This window comes from Zonotrichia leucophrys, chromosome 2 (genome assembly GCF_028769735.1).
Source record: "Zonotrichia leucophrys gambelii isolate GWCS_2022_RI chromosome 2, RI_Zleu_2.0, whole genome shotgun sequence".
Taxonomy (NCBI): Eukaryota; Metazoa; Chordata; class Aves; order Passeriformes; family Passerellidae; genus Zonotrichia; species Zonotrichia leucophrys.
The window spans coordinates 48,298,773-48,322,618 of NC_088171.1; the positions used below are offsets into that span (position 1 = coordinate 48,298,773).

General features: G+C 43.0%; 1 protein-coding gene across 3 annotated transcripts in view; it reads right to left on the reverse strand.

Annotated features, from left to right (window-relative positions):
* AOAH (acyloxyacyl hydrolase) overlaps nucleotides 1–23,310 on the reverse strand; it is an 81,741-nt gene extending 58,431 nt beyond the window's left edge. The window contains exons 1-3 of one of the 3 annotated variants that reach the window (XM_064704896.1): nucleotides 23,213–23,310; nucleotides 14,097–14,251; nucleotides 680–775 (exon numbers count right to left, since the gene is read on the reverse strand). In XM_064704896.1, the coding sequence (XP_064560966.1) occupies nucleotides 680–775; nucleotides 14,097–14,250 (250 nt within the window). In that variant the 5' untranslated portion in view covers nucleotide 14,251; nucleotides 23,213–23,310. Of the gene's footprint in view, nucleotides 1–679; nucleotides 776–14,096; nucleotides 14,252–14,621; nucleotides 14,735–14,808; nucleotides 14,966–23,212 lie in introns of those variants that run through there. The other 2 variants (XM_064704897.1, XM_064704895.1) reach the window with 2 other exon arrangements.
* Nucleotides 23,311–23,846: the final 536 nt, after the last annotated feature.

Sequence of the window (23,846 nt, forward strand, 5' to 3'; positions counted from 1 at the left end):
GTTATAGGATTGGTGTATGAGGCCCAGAGCTATTCTGGCATTCAAACTGTTCTCTATTTAGGGGTGTGCCTGTGGAGCTCCAACCTCCTTTGGGTAGATAAAATAAGGGGCAGAAAAAGGGAAGTCTTACATATATTCACATGGAATAGATATCGCTTTTGAAATTTGTATCACAAATTACATGGCAGTAGCTTTTCTGTGCACATCAAATGCTCACATCTTACACCTGTCAGCCTCATCTCATTTTTAAAATTTTACAATAGCAGTTCCCATACCCACTGAAAACATTTTCATCTTCACTGTTGCTACAAAGACCCGTATCAACAAGCAGGAGGAGTGGTGGGGCACACATTGAATCTATTATTAAGCTGCTAACAAAGAGACTAAGGGGGAAAAAAGGAAGGGAACTGGCCTGCATGTGTTGGTGCTCACGTGTGTGTGTGTGGTTTAATATAGCCCTGTTCACTCGAACTTTTGGGACAAAACCCCAGCTCTGAATCTAAGTGAAGCCATGTCCTGACTTCCCCATAAATAGCAACTTGCTATCTCCCAGCTGCACACATTTGAGGTACTGCACAAGAGGCGGATAAAGTTTTTTCAGACTTCCCATGCGAGTCTTTAATTAACAGGGAAATACATCAGCACCAGCGTGACATATGGCGCATTATTTGGTACTTACCAGGTATGTAGTCACACAGCCTCTCCACAGCTGCCTTCACTGTACTGTTGTGCCACTGTGCAAGCTGTTCGATGACAGACACCACGAGCACACATCCTTCAAGAAAACAAAGAACCAAAAAGAGGGAATACCATTATTGGTGAAATGTTGTGAAGCGCCCTGCACCACAGAAGTGTTTCTGGCATCTTTGGGCATTTCATTTCTTGAGATGCTCCGTGGCAGTGTTCAAGGGGAAAAAATATAAGTGGATTCCTGCCTTCATTCAAACCCTGTAAGTTATTAGAGAGAGGATGCTGATTCCAGAGGAGAACACAGAACAGCCTGGCTTTTACAGCACTGTATGGTGCTCCTGGAAAAATGACTCCATTCTTTCAAGGTTGAAAATTGAGGAGTCAAAGGGATAGCCATTGTAACAACTGCCTGCTTGATCACCAGCTCTCTCATTTTATCTCACAAGAAAAAAGGTATAGGTCTGTACTTAACAGGACTTTTATACCTCTCCACACAAGCAGCACAGAGAGGTACAAAAACCGGAAACCAAATGTTTGTGACTGTCGATAGAAGAGAAGTCGCGCCACAGATGTATGTGCTGGCCATGACAGAGCATCCATGGCATCATTTCTTCACAGACTTGCTGGTGAAGCCCAGTGATGCTCAGCACGCACAGGGCTGCTGAGCCCAGCTACACATTTGTTAAAACCAAAATGACTTCACAGTTCATTCTGCTCTGCCTCTGCGGTTGGAAAGAAACCACTTCCTATGACCTATGAATCTGGTTATTTCTCATCACTAATCTGGGTGTGAACAGAGCTAGCAAAGTGTTTCTTGAGATGTGCAGCACTTTTCCCCCTGCTGCTTTGGGGGTTAAATAGATTCAATTAAATAGATCCCCATGGAACAGTCATTCAAAATCCACATGATGAGCATTCATTTCAAGTCAATTTTAAATTGCTGCAGGTCAGCATTGTGCTTTCTCTGCAGTGGCTTCACCATTTTTTGAGGAACACAGCTTTGGCGATGCCAAGTCTGCCCACTGTAGTCAGACCTGTGATAGCCCTGCCTAGACTCAGAGCCTGTGCAAGAGAGGCAGCTATGCCAGGCCAAGAGGAGACAAGGAGCCAGGGTGCCAGGTTCCAGCAGCCTGAGTAAAGTTTTCTCTTTGAAATCCCTGTAAAAGAATCCTGTTTCCTCTCCTGGGCAAGCAATCTCATCTCTGACACTTGCTCTATCAGGGCCTAGAAATGGAACTGAGCTGCAGCAATCTGATGGGGCTGCTGACTCACCTTTTTTAAAGCTCAAGAACATGAATGTTCGGGTTTTCAGACTGGCACAACTCTTCAAAGTGAGCTTCTCAATTACTTCCAAGCACCTCTGCCAATGTGCTATTAAATCAAAGCGCTGTTTTTCAACATAAATAACTCTGATGCTTCTATAGCAAGTAAAAGAGAAGGTAGGGCAATTGGAACTTGCTGTAAGACCAATATTTTTGAGTCTTCTGTACCAAATACAGTAATCCAGAAGAAATTACAGCGAATTTGTCACCACTTTTGCAGGGATGAAAGCCACTTCCCCATACTTATTAAATAAAAGGCTCACTCAAGATCCTCTGCAGAATAATTTATAAAGCATGCTAAGAACCATTACCGCCAGTCAGCATAAAAGAATTGAAGACTAAATAGAGACAGATACAACCAAGAAAAACCCTGAAGCAAGATATTCCATCGTTCCTGCCCCCTCCCCAATTCCTCAAATAGCCAGAGGCTATCTAGTCCCAGGAATTAACAGCTAATTAAAAATACAACAGCTGAGAAAAAAAAGTTGAATAATAAAGATCCAAACTAAAAGTAAAGGGAAGGTCCAAGATGAAGTGTATAGTGTATTCAGGTCTTGGTCTCAAAGAACAGGTCAGGGCTCTCTGGTCCAGGTTTAACCTTACTACAGCTTTATTATAAAATAGTTTGGGTTGGAAGGGACTTTTATAGTCCAAGACCTGCAGCAAGCAGGGCCATCTCCCCCTAGATGATGTTGCTCAGAGCCGTATTCAACCAGATCTCAAACGCTTCCAGAGACAGGACATCCAGCACTCCTACAGTAGTGGAGGTGGATGTTAAAGAGTGCAAGAGACTTCAGCTGTTTTAGTGCAAATCATGCCCTGCACTGGCCTCCGGCACGGAAACCAGACCCTGGCTCCTTTGCCAGGCTAGGGTGGAAATAGCCTTGCTGTACTGACTCCAGCCCTTAGCACTGAAATGGCACTGCACATTCTGAAAACACATCATAACACATCTAAAAGTCATTACATAAAGGCCATATTATTAACACACATGAACAACCTGCAGACAACAGGGACTACCCTTGCCCTCACCTCTATGTCTATTTTATTCATGAGGATGGAAGCTCAGAAAAATTAAATTACCTAAATGATAACTTAACCACAAAACCACACAATCTTTCTGTGCTTTCCTTTCTACTCCTACCAAGGTCAGATGTTCATCTATCAATCATGCTGTCTAGATGTCAGAAAGACAAAAAGGAGTCCAAGCAGAGAGGCAGGGAGAAGATATTTTCCAAGGTTATTTTCTTCATATTTTCCAAGGTGCACAGCTTTTGTTGTTTTACCTCTCATTCTTTTGCTTCATGAGCTGAAGGATTCTACAGAATCATAGAATTGCTTAGGTTGGAGTTGGCAGTGTCACCTACTGCAGCAGAGAGAAGTGTTTCTCATTTTGCCTGTACTGTGTAACCCAGTGCTCCTGCACCTGCAGCCAGGGGCTGCAGAAAAAGGGGATTATGGACAAAGAACTCAAAATCCAAAAAGTTGGGCTGAGGACAAAAATACCATTGACATTTTCATTTTCTCTGTTATACAAAAAGACAGTTCCCACTGAAGATGTAAGTTTCTCTGTCATGTTTGTCAAACTACCACAGGGGGGGTGAGAAAAAAAAAAACAAACTGCTGTTTTTGGTTCAGCTCTGCAAAATAAACAGAATTCCTAATCACAAACACAATCATGCCGGTAGCCCCACTCAAAGAGCAGTCTCCCAGCAATTAAAAGAAAATTTTTCATGTTGATTAAGTCAGATAGACACCTTTGTGTCTGTTGAACCAGCCCAAAGGCAAATCTGCTTCACATGAGGATTAACGGAGCCAACACTGAGTCTGAGCAGTACTTAATGCAGTACCTCAGGCTACTAGATGCTATATGAATATAAATAACAATAATAACAGCCTGACTACTTGGGAAAAACCTACAGAGACGAACTTCAAAATGTTTTCTCTCATAAACTCATCCTCGCTCTCAGAGAGGATGTTTCTGCTCATGATATTACACCCTCCCCACTCTGGGCACATGCAGACAACACCTTGGTTATCCAAATGCTCCCTCCTCAAGTGCAGTTATTCCACATGAAATCCCACACTCCATGGGACAAGCTGATAAAGTCTTGGCTGATTTTCAAAAGGATCTGCAGGCACTGCAGCTGGAGTCTCTGGAAGGCAATTTGGAGAGTCTCCCAATCCTCTGGTAGGAAAGGTGCTCCCAGGGAACACATTTCACCAACATACGTGATATTGGCTGATCTGGTCTCTGTCCTCCACATCTGCCTGGGCTTTTATCAGTTGCCCCTGGTTGACCCCTCCTTACTCCTTGTGAGCTGTGCCCTGGGGGTTGCTTGCTTATGTGTTGGTTCTGCTGATCTCAAAGCCTTACATTTAGGCTGATGCCATCAGGAGAGGTTTTTGGGCAGGAGGTTCTAAAATACTCAGGAAAAAGGTGGAACCCTGTGAGGAGGGAGGACAAATGTTCCAAGGGGAGTCACTGCAGCAGAGAGAGGCTAATCCATCTATGCTCTACCTGGTTTTCTTTCATGGAAACGTGCCTCCCCAGTAATTCAGATTTATCCTCTAGGAGAACTTATCTCTGGTGTTGGGCTATAGGTAAACTTCAAGAGATTAGTGTCTATGAAAGTTATTTCAAACTATCCTTGCTTTTACTACAAACCTGGTGTCTTTTTATCATCTTCCTCTGCATTGAGTGGCAGGAACAGAAATGCTGAGCACTTGTCCTAGTATTTAATAGGTCTTAATTCCACTGGCTAAAAATGGAAAATAATTATAGACTAAAAAGGGCAGGGGGAAATCAGATGTCTTTGACTGTAAAAATCTCATAGCTTTAATTACTTATGACATGTACAAGAATATCAACTTTTAAGTGCTCTGGCATCGGTAGAAAGCACATCCAGATCTGACCAGTCATTAGCAGCTATTGCTTGCTTTTAATTCACTAGATATTTAGATGTGATTTATTTCTCATCATGAGCTGGACAAATATAAGGCAACATAAATAGGCTGCATCATTAAATAAAGCTCTTTTTTTTTTTTTTTTTTTTTTGCACTGTTGCACATGATTTTCTTCAGAAACAACTTTCAGTAAGTTGATTCTGCTGTTTCACTTCAATAATAGGTTTCAATACCTTGACAGGCTGAAGGATGTTTTTCTCTGAAAGAAATTCATTGGCATTATAATACCTACCAGGCATTAGAAACTAGACTGTGGTATTAATAAATGCCTGTCGCTTTTAGCGATGGCTTGTCCCATCTGCTATTAATTTCTGAAAAGATAAGACAAGACCATAACCATTTGGCTCAGTGCAGTAAGGTGAAAACTCACACATCAGGAAGTACTTCTTCCCATATATTTGAAGGTAGTGTGTAATAAAAAAATGCCATTTCCAATAAGCTCAGAAAAAAAACCCCTACCCCAATAATAAAATCAGAACTAGAAGAATTCATTGCTTAGCTGTGAAGCCTCTGGCAGTTTGAGCAGACTATTTAACTTAAATCCACTTCTGCCACACGAGTTTGAAAGGCTCTATAATTAGAATTATACCTAGGGATGTCAAGAAGTTTTTGGATAGTGAAAGCTGTCTCTCTAAGTTTCAGATTTGTAGGTATATTTGTCCGAGTAAAACCCAGTTAAATGGGTTTTCTGGCACCTGGCACATCATCCTTTACCATTCTTTGCTCATGTTTCTGGATGCTGGATTTCTTTCTCACCCCTACAGCCATAAATTAAATGTACCCCCAGAATACAAGGAAGACACGAGTCCAAAAAAGGACCTTGGACAGAAATATTTCTCTGCAAACCCTGCTGAGCAGGCTGTGGCCACCCTGAGGCCACTGCTTCCTCCTGGTAGAGCAGGAACCGGCACCTTGCTCGGTGATATAGCAGAACTCTGCCTCAAAAATCTGTCTGCTGCAGCAAGGCTCCGCACACATGTAGCCATTTATCCCATTCCTGGCTTTATGCAGAAGATGAAGGGTTTCCCAAAACACAGTCTTAGATTCTTCCATTTATGTATGATCCTAAGCTCCAAGGCATCTCTTAAAGCCTACAGGTGAGGACACCCAAGAACCTGCCTACAAAAGAGGATATCGCTACTCCTTGTGCTGACACTGTTGTTCTGGCATAAAAATACCTCCTTCCAAATTAGTCTAATCCAATTCCAGTTCAACCATTTCTCTTTGAAATTCACGTGGGGAGATAATAAGAAATAGGGTTTTCTCCTCTGAGACGGGGACATCCATGTGAGTATTCTAGGTGCAGGGAGACCGTGGCTATGCAAACTTACAATCCAGGAATGTTTTCCTTTTCATATAATCATAGCATGGCTTGGATTGAAAGAGACCTTAAAGATCATCTAGTTTAAACCACCCTCAGCCATGGGCAGGTACACTTTCCACTGTACCAGGTTGCTCAAATCCCATCCAACTTGGCCTTGAACAAAGTCAGGGATGGGGCTTCCACAACTTCTCTGGGCATCCTGTGCCAGCATCTCACTTACTATTATATTCCTTTCCTAAGAGGGCCCAATATCTCTATTCCCTTCCTGCACTGCTTCTCATTACTGAGCTGATACTTTCAAAGAACAGCCCTCTATAACCTCATGATTTCATTCCAGCTCAATGAAATATTCAGCTCAAATGACATACCTGTATATGCAAAGTATAGGCAGTTATCTTCCCATATAGAGCCAGAGGATTTGTTGCTTTGAAAGGTAATTTGGAAATGGATCTGAGCGATAGTCTTTTAACTCAGACTTTGCTTCCTATCCCATTTACAGAATTAATGTATTTTATAGAGATACTGAGGTGATTGAACATAATTATAGGTATCCATATTCAAATATGTTGGCATATACATGACCCTTTCACCCTTAATTTGCTAAGTCTTATGAAATATCTTGGAAATACTAAAAGATACACTATTAACAAACCTGTCACTGGGCATTAAATTACACATAGTGTAGTTACTAAAGAAATTTAAAAAATATTAATATAAAAATAGCAGCATTTTGAGCACATTAATAACAAATTCCATCAAAATCTGGAATACCAGTTATTATTTCAGTTGCTCATGCAAAAGCAGTGGGCCACCTCAGGCACCCTAACTTGAGAGCTCCAGCCATTAATTTTTGCTTCATTTACACACACAACAAGGACTCTGATAAAGCTATGACAGTACAGAAAATTCAGTTTCCATCTAGTGGAAGACTCCATACCTGGCAGCCAAATGTATCCCTAGTGTTTCCTACATTACACTTCAAAGAGCCCTATTTAACAAAATCTATAACCCTAGGCATTTCCAATAGAAATGTTTTCTGCATTAATTAATATGAAAAAAGCCCTATGTATGTATGTGTGTCACTAACACATTTTTCTTTTCCAAATCAGGAAAAAATATTGAAAATTTACTGAAACCCAAATGCTGGCAGGGAGTGTTAATGTAAGTGGATAACTTTATCCTTGTTGCAAAGGCTTCCTTATTTCAAGATTCTAAATACAATAAACTTTTTTTCAGATATACAGTTCCTAAAAGAAGTAAAAATAATTGCCTTAAACATGAGCAGTAGCTCTCTGTAGGGTTAACACATGAACAAGAGTGAGAGGCACACACATGGGAATCAGCATCCAAACAGACAATCAATAAAATGATTATTATGCTCAAGGCAAGCATCAGTAATGTAGAATGTACAAGACTACCCATGTGTACAAATGCACATAGATGTGATTGCGTATTTACCCACATATAGATATGGATGTGTTGACATGCTGAGCATATCTTTTCATTGTGATCAATAGCTGTATTTACATTTTAGATTCACAAGCTTTCAGTAAGACTTGGGGTGATTTTGGAAAAGAAGTTTTTACCATCAGTTGCTGAAAAGTTGCTAAGTGGTTGCTTTAGTATCTCTACTGTACTATTCCCATACCTGTGTTTGTGCTAGCTAAAGTACAGTCACAGGGAAAAATGTTAGGGTCAAATTTAGTATTTATTGCTGATCATCAGGTCAAATTTGTGGCTGATGAAACAGAGCAATGCTGGTGAAGTGGGCAGAGCTGCTATGGCTTGGAACTGACTGAGCTGTAATCAAAGTAGATTCGCAACCTTTTAGAGTAAAATACATTGTGGTGCTCAGTGATATTGAGCAAGGCTTTTTTACAGAACTCAGTGAGCTGTAAATTATATGTTCTGTCATGGTGCCCCCCCAGACAATATGTGCACAGCCTCTCTGCCTGAGCACAGTTGTTAAAAGCCTCCATCTCCATTTGGCATGTTCCATTGTGTGAAGTTATCGGGAACTCCAAACGCCACCGGTCCCGCTGCCACTCCAAGGGGCATATTTCATCCCTGCACTCATGCACAGCTAGACAGAGGCAAACTGTTGAGGACAATGACTACCAGGCAAATCAACACAGGTAGAGGTCAGCATTTTACTCTGCTGGTGGCTCAGAAACACCCGTTCTTTAACGCAATCAGAGCTGAAAATACGTCTCGAAAACATGCTTCTTCATATGCTAGGAACTGTGTGCTGCTGGCTGAATGGAGGTGGTGACCCACAAAGGTTGCTGAGAATGGCATTATATCGAGCACAAAGATGGGGAAATTTGCTTTTCTGGCTGCTGACCCACAGGATCTCTGCTTGCTAGCAGAGAAAATGGAGAGCACTGCTGTCTGGCTCTATTGAGGGCTCCCTGACTAAACGCCTCATTCTGAAAAGGGCAACCAAAGTTAATCGCCAGTAGAGCAGGGCAGTCTGCTGTGGGGGGAAAACAAATAAATGCTGCTCTTTGCAAATGCTTCTTGCAGCCACAGCACACAACTCCAGAAATGCTGGCCTGAAGTAAGTCCTCTTACAAAACCTCTGCCCCAACAGATGACCTAAACCACCTAGGCCCTTCTGAAGGCACAGGGCAGACACAGTTTGTAAAGATCCCTAATGAGGTCTTCTACAGATTTCTCAGGAACTTCTTACTCTGCTCGCTTATCACTGTCACAAGAAAATCCTCTTCCTAACCTGAATGTCCCCATGAGAACCCACTTCTGTTACTTCTTGGAGAATGGATCACACCTTTAATGCTTTCACGGACAGATATATCTTTCCTCAAGTTTTTCTTCTCTAGACTAATTAACTCTAATTTATTCACTCTTCTTTCATAGCTTATGCTTGTTTTTCTCTGAAACCTCCTGTCACTATGCATCATTCTTCCCCAAAAGGGAAGGCAGAAATTCCTCTGAGGCTTTGTCAATGCTGAGAAAGGTAACAGGTTACTTCACATGTCTTGCAAGCTGACTTCTGTTCGCACGTCTCGGTGCGTGCCGCGTGTGCGTGCTTTGTGACAGCATGCCATCACTGTGCCACTACAAGCCCAGATCATCTTCCTCAGGGATGCTACCCAGCCGGTTGATCCTCATCTGCTGTGTGTGTCATTGACTATTCCTGCTGAAGTGAGTGCCTTCAACATTCCCATACTGAAATTACCTTTTCAGATGCAAGTACTCCAAGTTGTCAAGCTTGTTTCGAATTCAATTCTGCCCTAATTTTACTTGCAAACAATTTCAGCTTTACATGAAGTGATTTAATTTAATAGCTAGTTACCCTGGCTAGTGAAACTATAGAATGATAGTATGTTCAAAAGAGAACTCCAAGAAAGACCTGATTTTGTACATTCTTTTGCTTAGGGAGTGAGCTACTTGTAATTACCTTCTGAACAAGACTACCCATCAGTTTTGTTCTGCCCTGTAGAAGCTCAATCACTGTCACACATCTCTCAAGCCTAAGATTAGAGCTGAGGTAGTGGCAAAAGCCTTACTAAAGCCCAGCTACAATATCTGCTTCTTATTCCATGTCTGCATGGCATTATCCCATTGGCAAAGAAAATTAGATTGATCTGACACTACTTTTGAAAGGCATTTTTAAAAAGTTTTATTAACTATTTCAAGATTTTTCTAGGATTTGATTTTTAACTGACTAATCTACCATTCCCCAAATTCCCTTTCCTACTGTGTTGAAGGAAGACAAATACAGAAGTTCCCATCTGTCTTTCAGTGTCCTCCCCGCTTTCTGCATCCTCCAGGGCAGCTTCTGCCTTTCCTGAGGCTGCTTCAGGTACCTCTGGATGAAGTCACCTTTGCTAGAAAGCAGAGCAGTTTGCAAAAAACCTTTAGGGGCTGTGTGGTATGTAAGGGTGGAATTGAGTAAAAGCTTTAAAAATCAGTTGAAAAATGATGAAATATTAACACCAGTGTCAACAGTTTACCAGTGTTACTGTACTATCTTAATATTAACTTAAGTAAAACTTTGCTTGCCTTTTGAAATGGGCAGTACTTTCCTCATTTGGAAGATGAGAAAGTAAAGACCTGAGCATATGAAATGTTCATTCATGCTTAATTTTTGAGAGAAGAGTACACAGCATCTCTTTCTTAGGATGCCACACTGAAACAGTCAGGCTGCACTCAACAAAAGGATTTTTATGGCTCATCCCAAATAAATCCCTTAAGCCATGCTGTCTATTAGTAACAAACCCAGAAAGGAAAGCCAGACTCAGCATGTAGCTCCCAAACCCGTGCACAAAACAGAAGCTCACTGCCTTTGCAGGAGGAAAACAGCTTCACCAGCTTTTGCATGTAGGAAAACTTAGAAAAGCCCTTTTACCTCTCATAAGGAAAAGCCAGAAAAACATATCACATGAAAAGTGTGCAGAAGGTTCAGAGAAAGGGCCTGAGCTGATTTCACAGAATGCAAAGATGGTGGCATTTTAGCAGCCTGAGGAGACAGGAAATACTGATGGAGAAAAAGACTGTCAGATGCTGGGAAAGTTTGTCTCGTGACAAGGCCAAAAAAAAGCCATTTATCTGGTTGTGGTTAGGTACTGTTACAGACCAGTTATCTTAGATAGTTAGGATACAAGGATAGTTATTACATCTGATCCTGTGGTCGGGAGGGTTATTATTGGGTGTTTTTTCCCCTCTTTGCTGTAACTCTAAAATGCAGCAGCATTAAACCCCTTTTTAGGTGGGAACCCTCCAGTTGTTTTGTTTGTATGTCAAGTCAATTATGAAAAGCCCTTCTGTAAATGAAACAGCCACATTTTTCAGGAAAATGCAAAAAAAATTGTGACTCTTTCTACAGTTAGCAAAGGTGATTAAAACCTTTGATAACTGTAGAAAGAGTCACATCATTTTTTGTGTGTCTCTTTTTGTGTGACATTTGCTGTCTAAACCTCACTGGAGGCACACTCTTCTCTCCTCCAGCCCTGTTCCATATTGGTACATAGATTCCTGCCCAAAAGACATTTCCCAGGATCTGCTAAGGGCAGGGAAGCCCCTTGAGTTACCCAAATGCTTTGCCAATATGACTGGAATATACTGGGGCAGATGGTGATGCCTACCCAGGGAGTGCTGCAAGCAAGGGCAACAGAAGGAGGAAGCAACCAAGTTGTATTACATTTAACAGAGGTACCAGAGCTGCCTTTTGCTCTCCTGTCATATTATTTCCACATACTTCTTCAAGAAGTGTGATACTCTCAGTGCAAAGGCTTAATTGGAAATATTTTCTTTGTTTTGTTAGTGAAAGAGCATTCACTTTCTGACTGGTTTTGGCTACTAACATAGCAATCTCAGGCAGGTGGTACACAGGAGTGATCAGAAATTCAATGTGCAGCCACCTCATTTCCCTCAGAAAATTGAGACAGATAACTTTGAGAGATTAGACACCTCACCATACAGTTAAACTTGTGTGAAAGAAAAAAAATGCAAGGAAATCTATGCATTTAGCAATAGGAATTTCTCACATTAAAAAATTAGATAAGATTTAAGGAAGAAATTCTTCATGATGACAGTGAGAAGGCACTGGAACAGGTAATCCAAAAAATCTGCCCTGCCACTATTCAAGGCTTGGTTGCATGGGACTCTGAGCAAGGTGATCAAGTGGAAGCTTCCCTGCCCATGTCAGGAGGATGGAACTACAGGATCTTTAAGGTGCTCTCTAACCCAAACAATTCTATCATTCTCTCTGGTTCTGAGAAATCATCTTGGCCTTGATCTATGAGGCCGAGAAGACACAGAAGTACTCATGTCTCTTTCTCATTACCTTCCCAGATGGCAAACTAAGCCGACTAAGTATCTGGGGTCGAGTTGTTGGAAGGAAATAACAAGCTGATCCTGCCTTACTGTCTGCTCCTAAGAAGGCTGGTCATGGAATCAGATGCAAGAGCTGACTTTACCCCTGCTCCAAGCCATGGCAAGTGCAACCATCAATTCCGCTGCGCTTTCCCCTTCTGCTTGAAAAAAGGAAGGGACATTTTCAAGAGTTAGTTGAATGAGCAGCTAATCAGGAAAAGCCCAGAGGTGGCCATCTGGGCTAGGAGCCAGCAGCCCTCCCTGCCAGGCTGCCCTTTTAACACTAGCCACACCATTTTTATCTTGTGTTTTGCAGAGGTGGGTACAGTCTGTTTGGGTCCTGAGTCAAGCTCACAAGGATGTTTTTAGCTGAAGGGACACTTCAGAAAGATAAACTAGTTGTGGGAGGCAGTGTCTCCTCCCTGAACAAAGAGATCCACAGTGGTCCCAGAAATGGGGCTAGCACAGCTCTCCTCCCTTTAGGAGGGGGGAAAAAAAGGACATATTATCTTGCGCAAGGCAACTTCAATGCAATGTGTGGAATTTAGAACTTTTCTGAGTCAACAGGACAGAAAGGCCAGAAAATGCTCACAACCTGACATCTAAAAGCCACCCGCATAAAAATCCAACAGATGAGTATAGTCACTGCCTTTCCTGTGCCATCAAAACTGTAGCTGCCTTAAGATCTCACCACTAAACAACACCACTTCCCCCTAGCTCTGGCAGCTGCTCGGTCACCACTTGCTTGGCTCCCAGCCCAAACAAGGACAGCCCCTCACAGCCATTTCTGCTTTTCACCTCCTGTTCTCATGTTCAGGCTGGGGGCTGAACCCCCTCACCACCCTGACTCTGCTCTCCTTTTGATTCACCCTGCCCCACCAAAACTGTGTGTGGCTCAGAAGAGAAGCAAAAATCTGCTTTTATCAAGTTCAGGATTGTTATTTCTAACTGTATTCCCCAAGCCACAGTGGAAAGAATTGTTTCCTTCTGAAGGACATAAAACTGTGACAGGGTTTTATGTTTCCAGCACAAAGGTGCCTTGGGAAGCTAAAAGAATCATAGAATTTTTTAGGCTGAAAAAGGCCTGTAAGATCAACAAGTCCTGCTGATGACAAAGTACAGCATTTGATTGTAATGCATAAGACATACCATTTGCACACATAAAAACTATAAGCTACCACATCTCCCTAGGTATATGGAGTGCCATGCCAAGGGCATTTCTGGTGCAGAGATATCCACAGTTTACATTGAGTCCAGTGTTACCAGTCTTGCTCTGGGAATCACTCAGCCACCTGAGACTGTGGGATACCTACTCTCAGATATAGGTACAATGGGGATCGCCACAGTCACTGAAGTCACGTGAAAAGGGGGTTGCCAACTTGCCCCAGTTCAGTGTGGATCATGCAAACACGTGTGCACATCAAAAGGAAAGGAAACGTGAGGAAGCAGCCTTTGCAACCCAGCTATCCAGAGATGACTATTCAGACCACAAAGACCTCTGGCCCAAGGGATGGACCAACCACTCTTAAGAATAGTTTTCCAGGAACTGAAATCAATTAGGAGACCCTGGGAAAGCCTGAAGGGAACTGTGCCTTCCTGTCAGTTAAGCAAAATGCATCATGAGCCCTAAGAAACACCAGCACCTCATAACATCCTATTTCCAGATCCCAGACCTGCAGACATTAAAGCCAACTTCTCAGATGCCATTTCCCAGAGAGTGAAAACATGAACTTTGGGAAGAAGCCAGTCAAAAACAAAATCATAAAAATATTTCCAGATCCCATGACAGCCTTGCAAAATTGTCAGTGACTGATTCAGCAAAGACTACAAGTATTTTGCAGTACAGCTGTTGAAAGAGATAAAGGAGCGATTTATGATGTGAACAGCAACTCTCAGCTCACCAGTGAAGTAAGGAATGAACCAGTCCAGCAGGCAAACAAACCCTGGGTACATACCAACACAGGTGTGTCCTTTGTACAGCCCAAAGGGGAGCGAAGGGGCTCGTGGGTCTTTTCCACGGGGCAGAGGGGAGCAAGAGGCAGTCTTCAGCAGCAGCAAGAGCCAGAGGATGCAGAATAAACTAAGGAATGTTTGCCTAGACTCCTTCATCCTAAGGAAGTAAAAAAGGAAGAAATCAGGTGGGAGGGGTGCAAGTGGACCTGTTAGGGTCCACTCCTCCTCAGAGAGTATCCTGCATGGGTGAAGCTTGAGGAGAAGGAGACTGGCGTGCCTGTGCAGCTGTAGTTAACACAGGGACAGACTGCCAGGTGGGGACAGAGACATCCACCCTCTCGTGGGGTGCATGGAGGGTCCCACACTCGCACATTGCAGGTGCTCTCCCGACCCTCAGCCCCTCCCAGGCCCTGCCACCCATAAACCCAGCGGTCCCACAGGCCTGGGCACGCTGCGAGGATGCCCCTGTGGCATGCCCAGGCTGCTCCCCAGACCCCCACAGGCCCCCATGTGCAGCTCTTCCCAACCTGCTGGCCTGGGAGGACCCAGAGGGCTGGATGAGGAGCTGTGGCTCAGCGCTCCGGTGTCTCCTGCAGTACCAGCGGATGACTAACGACCTTGAACCACAGAGCCACTCAGCATTAATAACGCAAGACACTCCCCTGAACAACCAGTGTTGCAAAAAGGGAAAAAGAAAAAAACAACTCTACAAACCCTTCCCCCTGTGCCGTCACTGCTCTGCCCTCCTCCGCAGAAAAGAAAGAAAGAAAGAAAGTATCTCTCTGGGTGCCTCTGCAAAATCTCTGACCAAGGTTTCCGTTCGGGGGGACTGAGTGTGAAAAATGAAAGAAGCTGCTCCAGACGGAGCTGCAGGGCTGGGAGGGACGGGGCTGCCGTGCTGGGCTTTTGCCAGGGCTTTAGTTCTGCTGGGGCTGAGGCATAGGGATGGGAGACAGCTGCCAGTGTGAGGGTAGCACGGGGAGCTGAACCCCTGCTCCCATCAGCTTTGAACACATTCGCTTGCAGCCCCCAGCTGCCTGAGAGCCTTGAGAAATCCTGTGCTGCTCCTGCTTTGGCAGTCACAACAACTAAAGGTTACCCTGGCTATATTTTTTTAATCCCTCAGACAAGGCATAAACCAGCCATTCCCCAGCCTGAAGCAAAAGCAGAGTAAAACATGTTTAAATTATGTGAATTCAGAGGTGGAACAAGTCCAAACAGCTACATCCCAGACTCCGTGGATGCAAGGATGGCTTTAAGGAGGCAGTTTAGGACTGAGGCACTGGAGGGACAATGCTGTCCTTGCTCTGCCTCTGCCTTTTTGTGTAAACCTGGGCAAGTCTCTTCCCCTCACAGTGGGCAATGGGTACACATCTTTCCTTTTGATTCCTTCTCTATTTCAGATGTGGGTAGGCCAATGACATGGGTTTCTAAAGGACAATGAGGAGCCTGTCTCATAAAGTATCCCTACATGCGTCCCAGGAATAATTAAAAGAGACTTATAAATAGCGTTGTAAAAGGAAAAACTAGAGAAGGTATTAAAACCAGCAAATTCCAGCCAGTTCCTGCAGACCAATATTATCACACATGGATCAGATCCGCTTCATTATTTAATGTGTTTTTTGCAAACCACTTCCTTCCTTGGGAGCCTCCCCTATGACTTTTTAAAGATGGTCCCAGAAAGTTTTCTTCAAATTTAATAAGGAGGATTTGCCTTGTGCTAATGATGATATAATCCAGTGGCTCTGGGGAAAAAAAAAAAGACTATAAAATCTTCAACATGAATACAAATCACTCTGTATTTCCATTCTTTAAGCCAAGCAATTTGCTTTCAAATGTATGCTTTCCTATGAAAAATATAAAAATAATTAAATCCAAAATGAAGGTAATAGCTGTTGCCTGAGTTTTGCAAAACTGCTTCTGCTTATCATTCTCCCTATAGCTAGCAATGCTGTTTTCCTTTAATTTTTTTTAAGAGCAGATAAACAAAAATCATAGTGCAAAGTACCTTATCCATATGCCAATCCTACTGAAATCTGCAGGATGTTTTTCTTAACGCTGTAAAAACTTGCTATAAAAAGACACTGCTACAGCGACTGCAGCTCCATTAAACCCTTTTTAACACACATATCACTTGGTTCCCAATGACACTTTGAAGTCCTTTAAAACTCTGCATATTGGCTCATGAGCGCTTGCTGCAAAAGCAGAGTGCTAATAATAGGCAAGAAAAACCTTCCTAGCAGAGAGGTCCCCGGAATGGCTTCTGCTTATATCTATTGCAAAACACAAAGCAAAACAACGACACTGAAAAAGTACAGAGATAGATCCCAAGCTGCTCCCAGGCATGTAAACCTGCAAAGCATGTAGCTCAAGCCTGTAATCAGCTGTGTTATTTTCTTTCATTTCAGCCTGTGGAAAGAGCTGTGAGATAACTCTGTGTGTAATACAGAGCTGCTCTGCACTGTACCTTACACGTTAGTCAAGCTCTTAAACCAATTGAAGTAAAAAAGCCCCCAAAGCTTTTAAAATATGCAGTCTGGTCAGAGAAATGAGGGATTTGCATACTTAGATTAGGAGGCCAGCTGGGAAGGTGAACCCCCTCCCCACTGGCCCCTCCCCAGACCGGTGTGAAATCTTTCTTCTTCCCACTCAAATCAGATAGCAAATCCTGCCTTTTGCCAAGCAGATTTTATATTACTTCCAAGTCCTTGACACATTAAGACCTAAAGCTGTCTTGGTGCAGGAGCAGAGGAACACTTGATGTTGCCTTTTAATCTTAGTAAGTGCACAAATGATCTCAATGGGAAGTAAAAAACAAATTTGACTTGTCCCAAAGGAAGGGATTTGATCATAAATGCTTCCATTAGGTTGCGCACAACACCCAAGTCAGAGAAGCAGACCTAGGTCAAGGGTGACCAAGGAGATGCTGCCAGCCTAGAATTAAAGAATAGAGCAAAAAGAGCTCTGCCCTCTGCAAAGCACCAGGTGCAGAGAGGTGATGTCTGGGGCATCCCCTGCCCAAGAGGGTCTGGCAGAGTCACCCTACAGCTTTTGACCATCTGTGTCTCCTCAGCTCTATTATTTTGTCAATGTGTTTGCAACCTGGGCTTGCAGCAGGTCCAGCCAGGTGGCAGAGGAGTGTGGTTCAGGTGGGTTCTCAGGGCTGGTGGGGCTGCTCAGGGTTGTCATAGCCTGTGAGTGCCTCAGAGCCCTGACACTTGCCTTTGGTGAGCATGAGAGCCAAGTGGGTGGAGGAATGAACGCTGCAGAAATGCTCCTGCACACCACGCTAGGTACCTGCCTGCAGCATTACTCACCTAAATAGAGCTGAGAATGCAGTCAGTGTTTTGTCTCTCTGAATGCTCCTTTTAAAGAGCAGGCAAGGACAGCATAGAGCCAGAGGTGCCATGAGCTCAGCACCTCTTGCAGATGGGAAACCCTCAGTGCCCTGAAATAACCCAGCTCCACAGTCATTCGCTTGCTATTAGGCAGAAGACACAGAGTCAGCTGAATTTTTTCAAGGTTGAATTTGGGCTAGTGATAATATATGGATAAATAAACACACACGAATATCCATGGTGTATGCGGGCCCACCTGCTGCTGCTTCCTGCTAAGGAAATGGGAGGGCCCACAGCTCCCTCCATTCAGCACACAGATCAGGAGGGATGTACATTACTCTGCAGGGTTTTGGTTAAATTCTGCTCTGAAGGAAAGCCTTGCAGCTCTCTGTATTTGCTCACAGGATGCCAGAACACACTGAAGATCTTGCTGAGCTCACCCACATTCATCTGGTCTATGTTTCTGGGAGTTTTAGCACATGTGGGGGTCCCCAGAGCAAATCTCAGTTACCATATCCTCACGTACACCACGTAGGGGATGGCTTTGTTTGGGGGTCACCAAAGAGGCCACGGGGGCTAATGGCCCAGGGAATGCCCCACTCAGTAACTCTCCACCCAAGCTCTCCAGCCACACCCTCAAGTCTCTCTCAGTTTAAGCGGAGCTGAAAGTTGCACACGTGATGGCTGCCAGAAACCTGAGGCAAAACACGCAAAGACAAGCCTGAATTTCCATGATGGCAGAGCAGCGTTAGGGTACATGTGTAGCTGGTGAAGAAATCCGTAGCTGGTGAAGATCAGCCTAGAAATCTAGGCTGATCCCAGAGCAGGAGTGTGGTTTCTGGAGTTTGAAGGACCCACAAACACTTCTCCATTTCTCATGCTTCCATAGGAGTTCCTGACACCTAATGCACATTGGTTTGTGTGGTGGCACCAAATCACCGAAGGGACAGGTATGGTATCAGACTCCATCTTTGCTGCCCCTGATAGAGAGGCAATGGAACTGAGTTAGGGTTTCTTATTTTCTGAGTAAGGTCTTAAACACAATTTAAGAGTCACCCCTTCCCTGTGGGGAGCAAGATGTGATTGCCACTAGAGCTGTGAAATGAGATGTGAGGATGAAGTGAGTCTCAATGCTGCTTTCTATAATGGGGCCCTAAAGATCTGTTCATGTATACAGCAAATACATTGGAAAAAGCCAACAAAAAGAAAAGAGAATGGAAAATACTTCAATGAAGCCCCAAAACAGGACAAACAAGAATTTATTTGTCATCTGTCAGGATTAGAGGCCACTTAGTTGAAAACAGAAATACGTAGTACTTATCTTACAAAAGGAGATCAGCTGGCAGTGTATATTTATCTATCCTATTCTGTCCAAGTCACTGCACACATTACTGCAATTTTTTTCCTATTTGGTTAGGTTCTTTTACATATTGATTTTTAAGATATCTGCATTTTTTTCTCTTTGCCACATTCATGCATGCATTTTTATGATGATTAAATGTTATCTTGGAAGGTTTTCTCTCCCTTTCTTTCCTCTTTGACGTGCTGTTCAGTTCTTAAGGGAATAGATATAAGCCTTGTATTTTGGTGTCTGGAGAGATAAAACCTGCAGGAAGAAGCCTTTAGATCAAAGATCCTCTCAGTCCCTTTTCTTCCTTTTATTTTCAAAACGTTGTCCTTTGTGCCCTTTGACTCTGAAGTTCCCAGTGGTTTCTTGCGTTGGTTATTTTTCATTACTGCGCTCCAAATTTCTCTGACTGTCATAAGCATCTCTGCGGTTGGTGCATTATCACTGGCACGGATGAACATTTCCAGAGCCCCATGTGGATTTGCGGCTACACCACAGCCAACTGAGTCATTCCCTCTGCCCCAGTTTCCTTATCAGTTGCTGCTTGCAGTTCAAGTTATGTGTCTATTTCAGAGTCTCTCCATCTCATTGTCATTCAAAGCTGCAGGGAAAGCATTTAAACCGGTATTTTCTTACACTCATATCCAAAAATTTGTTCCAAGTTATTGCCATGCTATAGCTGAGATGATTATCCTTTATTCTGCCACCTGTAATGGAATTAATTGTCCCAGCTTGCAAGGGGGTTGATATCTGAACTCTTAGAAATGTAAATCACTGTCATGACTTCAGTTTGGAGATAACAAAATGTGGGAACAAACCTCTTAAGGCTTTCAAACAGGGAACCCATGAAAAATACAGCTACATCACCTTGCACATTTGTGTGCAGGTTGTGCACTTCTGGAAAGATCTGGCTGTTAGGGCTGACAAAAGGGGGTGTGTGACGGTGTTCAGAGGGGTTTTCAGATGAGGAAAGAGATGAGGTTTTGACTCCATATTTCAGAAGGCTTGATATATTATTTTATGATATATATTACATTAAAACTATACTAAAAGAATAGAAGAAAAGGTTTCTCAGAAGGCTAGCTAAGCTAGGAATAGAAAAGAAAGAATGATCACAAAGGTTGGTGGCTCGGACACTGTGTCCAAGCCAGTGGGTTATGATTGGCCATTGATTCCAAACAAGAACATGAGACCAATGCACAGACCCACCTGTTGCGCTCCACAGCGCCAGATAACCATTGTTTACATTTTGTCCCTGAGGCCTCTCAGCTTCTCAGGAAGGAAAATCTCAAGAAAAGGATTTTCATAAAAAGATATCTGCAACAGGGGTGACTTAGATTTTCTACAAAAGATGGCTTTTTGCAAAGTGGAGATCAGATTAAGTGCATCTTCAAAGTGTATTTCTCACCACTGCCTGTGAGAGGAGCCCTATAGTGATTCACATGGCTTAGTGGTGGACTTGACAGTGCTGGGTTAACAGTTAAAGTTGATAGCTTGAAGCTTTTTTCCAAACTAAATTATTCTATGACTCTATGATTATTGGTGATGCAGTACATTTCCTTAGTTGTTTGATACTGGTGCAGAAAAACAAACCTGGCTGTGGTGTTCTTACTGTGTGCAGATGACCTTACAAATCCAGAAGTAATCTTACTAGCATGGATTTTCCAGTTCAAGTTTGGTAGGCACAGCTGTGGGCCTTTTCCAATCTAAAGAAGATATAATTCTTGCTATTATCTAGACAAAAATACCCTAAACCCTCAACTCTAGCAATTAAGAAGCAAGAGAGTGTGGCAATATTACTGAAAAACTTGTTAGAGCCCTTAGATAAGTGAGTCACTCAGAGCCAGCTGTAAATACAAGTCAGGAAGCCTGGGACAGACTCTCTGCTGCCCTGCAGTTTGGATACTCATTTAAATCCCAGAGAAGTGAGATCCAAGCATTACCAACTCAGTGTGATTATTGCCTTGCCATAAATAGCTAGTAACCCACTGGGCAAGCCAAAATCCTGACTACTGCATCAACCTCTGCAGCACTATTGGGTTTTGTCAGAAATGCAACCCCCTATCAGGCTCCCAGTTTAGTGCTGATGAAGCTGTGGTGGAAGGTGGCAGGGCAAAAGCTTGCCCCAGATGTTGTCGGGTTGTAAGCTCTTAAAAGGGAAACGATACAACATCAAAGAAGAAGAAAAATAAATGTCTGAATATGTTCGTTCCATTTGATCTTTCCTCCAGTAATGCAAATAAAAGAACTGCAGCTCAACAGCCTCTTAATCTCAGCACAGAACAGGTGCCAATTAAAGATAATTATTCCCAGTGTTTGGGCTAGGAAACAGTGCTGAATGTCACTGGAGGCATTTTTAGCACATACCAAAGTTCACAGGATTATTTAAACATATTGATCGAGACTTGTACTGGGACTTCTGTGCTCAGAAATGGGATCTCTACAACATATGTACCATGGTGGCACTTTGCCATTCAATAACAGGGTGGGGGATGTTGTGGTTTTTTTGGTCTTTTTAAATAGATGTTCCACTGATTTGCTTTGATAATAAATGACCTGCAGCTGTGCTGGACCACATCCCTCCAAAATAGCCCTTCAGGAATAGTATCCATCATCCATAGGTGAATATGAAAAGGCAGTGCAGGCTGATTTCTCAAATATTGATTAGGCAAGTCTCTGGCCAGCCAGCCATGTACAGAGCCTTCATGCTCTTTAGAGAAGTCAAGCTGTATAAAAGAAATCAAAGCACTTGGAGGAATACACCTCCTCTAATTCAAGAAGATGAGGGTGATGTAGCAGTCAGTAAAGACTGCACTGGTAATCTAGTCTTATACAGACAAGCCAGAGTCAGGCATGAGGTCATCCCTTAACATTTCACCCTTCAGATCATAGAATCATTTAGATCGGAAAAGACCTTTAAGATAATGAAGTCCGACTGTTACCCCAGTGCTGCCAAATCCACCACTAAACCATGTCCCTACGCACCACATCTACACATCTTTTAAATACCTCGAGGGATGGTGACTCAGCTGCTTCCCTGGGCAGCCTGTTCCAATGCTTGACAACCTTTTCCATGAAGAAATTTTTCCTAATACTCAGTTTAAACTTCTTCTGTCACAATTTGCCTAGCCCTGTTGCTGAAAATTCATGGAGGGTTTGTTTGCACTTGTCTGTCTTTTCACTTGCGTTAGATTTTATGCTGATATCCAACATTGATGGTTTAGACTCGCGTATATACAAGAAGATGACAAGGGCAGCTGTATTTATCTACCACTATTCATAGCCACCTCACCATAAAGCAGACACATGCCTCTCCAAAATGGCTCTCTATTCAGAGCACCTTTCATCTTTTCTGCTTCCTTACCCTGTCTGGGCATCCCACAGATTTACCTCTTTCCTCTAGCTTCAGATTCAGAGCTGTATTTTCATTTCTTTTCTGTCCCATTCCAGAAATTAGGGTATTAGAGAAAATACTTTGTCAAACACAGCAGCATTTGTTCAGGCCCCTTCTTGAGGGATGCAGAAAGGTGAGCAGCTGGGGCCTGATGCAAATCTGACGCATTAATTCATCCCAGAAGAGACTTGAACCTGGAGAAGGCAGGCATGACTTCTGCCTTCACAATGAGGAATGGCCCCATGAGAATCAAAACCAGCAGCACAAGGACCATCAAACTGTTAGTGAGGGGGAAAGCAGGCACTGCATCACTCTTCTTCCCCCACTCAAGCTGTGCCTTAAACACAGAACATTTCTGCCTGGTCAGCTGCCTGGTCTCTGGCCCCTCCACACACGTTGGAGTCATTAAATCATCCATCAAGACACCATCCTTCACGCACAGTGGGATGGCTGCCTGCCTCCCTCACTCATTATTGGCCTTCCACAGTCCTTTTCAGCCAATTCAATGAAATATAAATAGCATTTCAGATAAATGTTCACTCTCTTATAATACCTTTCTGACGTCTTTCTGCTCTTGCTCTGGATGCATAAAGAAGAGCTGTAATATATTTCAATGAGTTATTGAATCCTTTTCAAACCCTGATATATGCTCAGTACAAGGTTATTTAAATATGAGGGGTATAGGCATAGGCTTTAGCAAAATCTGCCCAACTAAATTGTTCAGAAAAAATGAGCAGGCAATCTTCTGCCTTGCAAATCTATCTGTATTCCCTGATGAAGGATTCCAAGCCTGGTGATGCTGGACCAACCTCCTTTTTCTGCACTGGAATGTCCACAGCCATGAAAAAGTATGGTTCAGGCTTTCCTGACCCTTTTTCCTTTTAAATTTTTCTTTAAATTTTGTATTTAAATTAAGCTGCTGGACACCACACCAGGAATTCTTTTTTCTTTGCCTAAATAACAGAGTGAATGCTGTACTGTCGTATTCATATTTCTAAAGGCCTATACTGCTGCAATCATATTTCTAGAGTCTCATACCTTCTTGGTGATATTTCTCCGGGGCAGTTCTTCACAGCACAGACTTATACTGCTTCTGCTTGTTGCTGCTTCTTAGTCAGGACTCCTTCCAAGCTCTCCCTGAGTGGCCAAGCCCACCCCCTTTTATCACAGTTATCTTCACTAGCTACAGCTGCCGCCCAATTAAGGACATCACAGCTGCAGCCCATCAAAAACAACCGGGGCTTATCAGGGCAAGGCCTATATACAGATATTCAAATAGAATACAGATATTTTACTGGGACTGCTACTATACTGTACAACCAAATTATAAAAAGAAAGAAGAGGACTCAGGAATGTTACCCAGGGTTTTACTGGAGTGTGACACAGAAGTAGTATCTTCTCCATCTTCCTGGCTTAGAAAACAAATTAACACTGGAGTATTTGTGTTTTTTTTCTCCCTGTAACTTTTTTGCCACCATTCATTTAGCTTCAGCTAAATACTCAGTTATATTTAAAGCTACCAACATAAATTAGCAACAAAGCTTGAGGGTGTTAAATAACCTCCAATAAAACTCCTTCCCCTCACTGGAGTATTTTCTCAAAATGAAATATCTGAGTAAACATCTTGTTCTAACACTATGCATGGAAGATAACAAAGTAGGGACTGAATGAC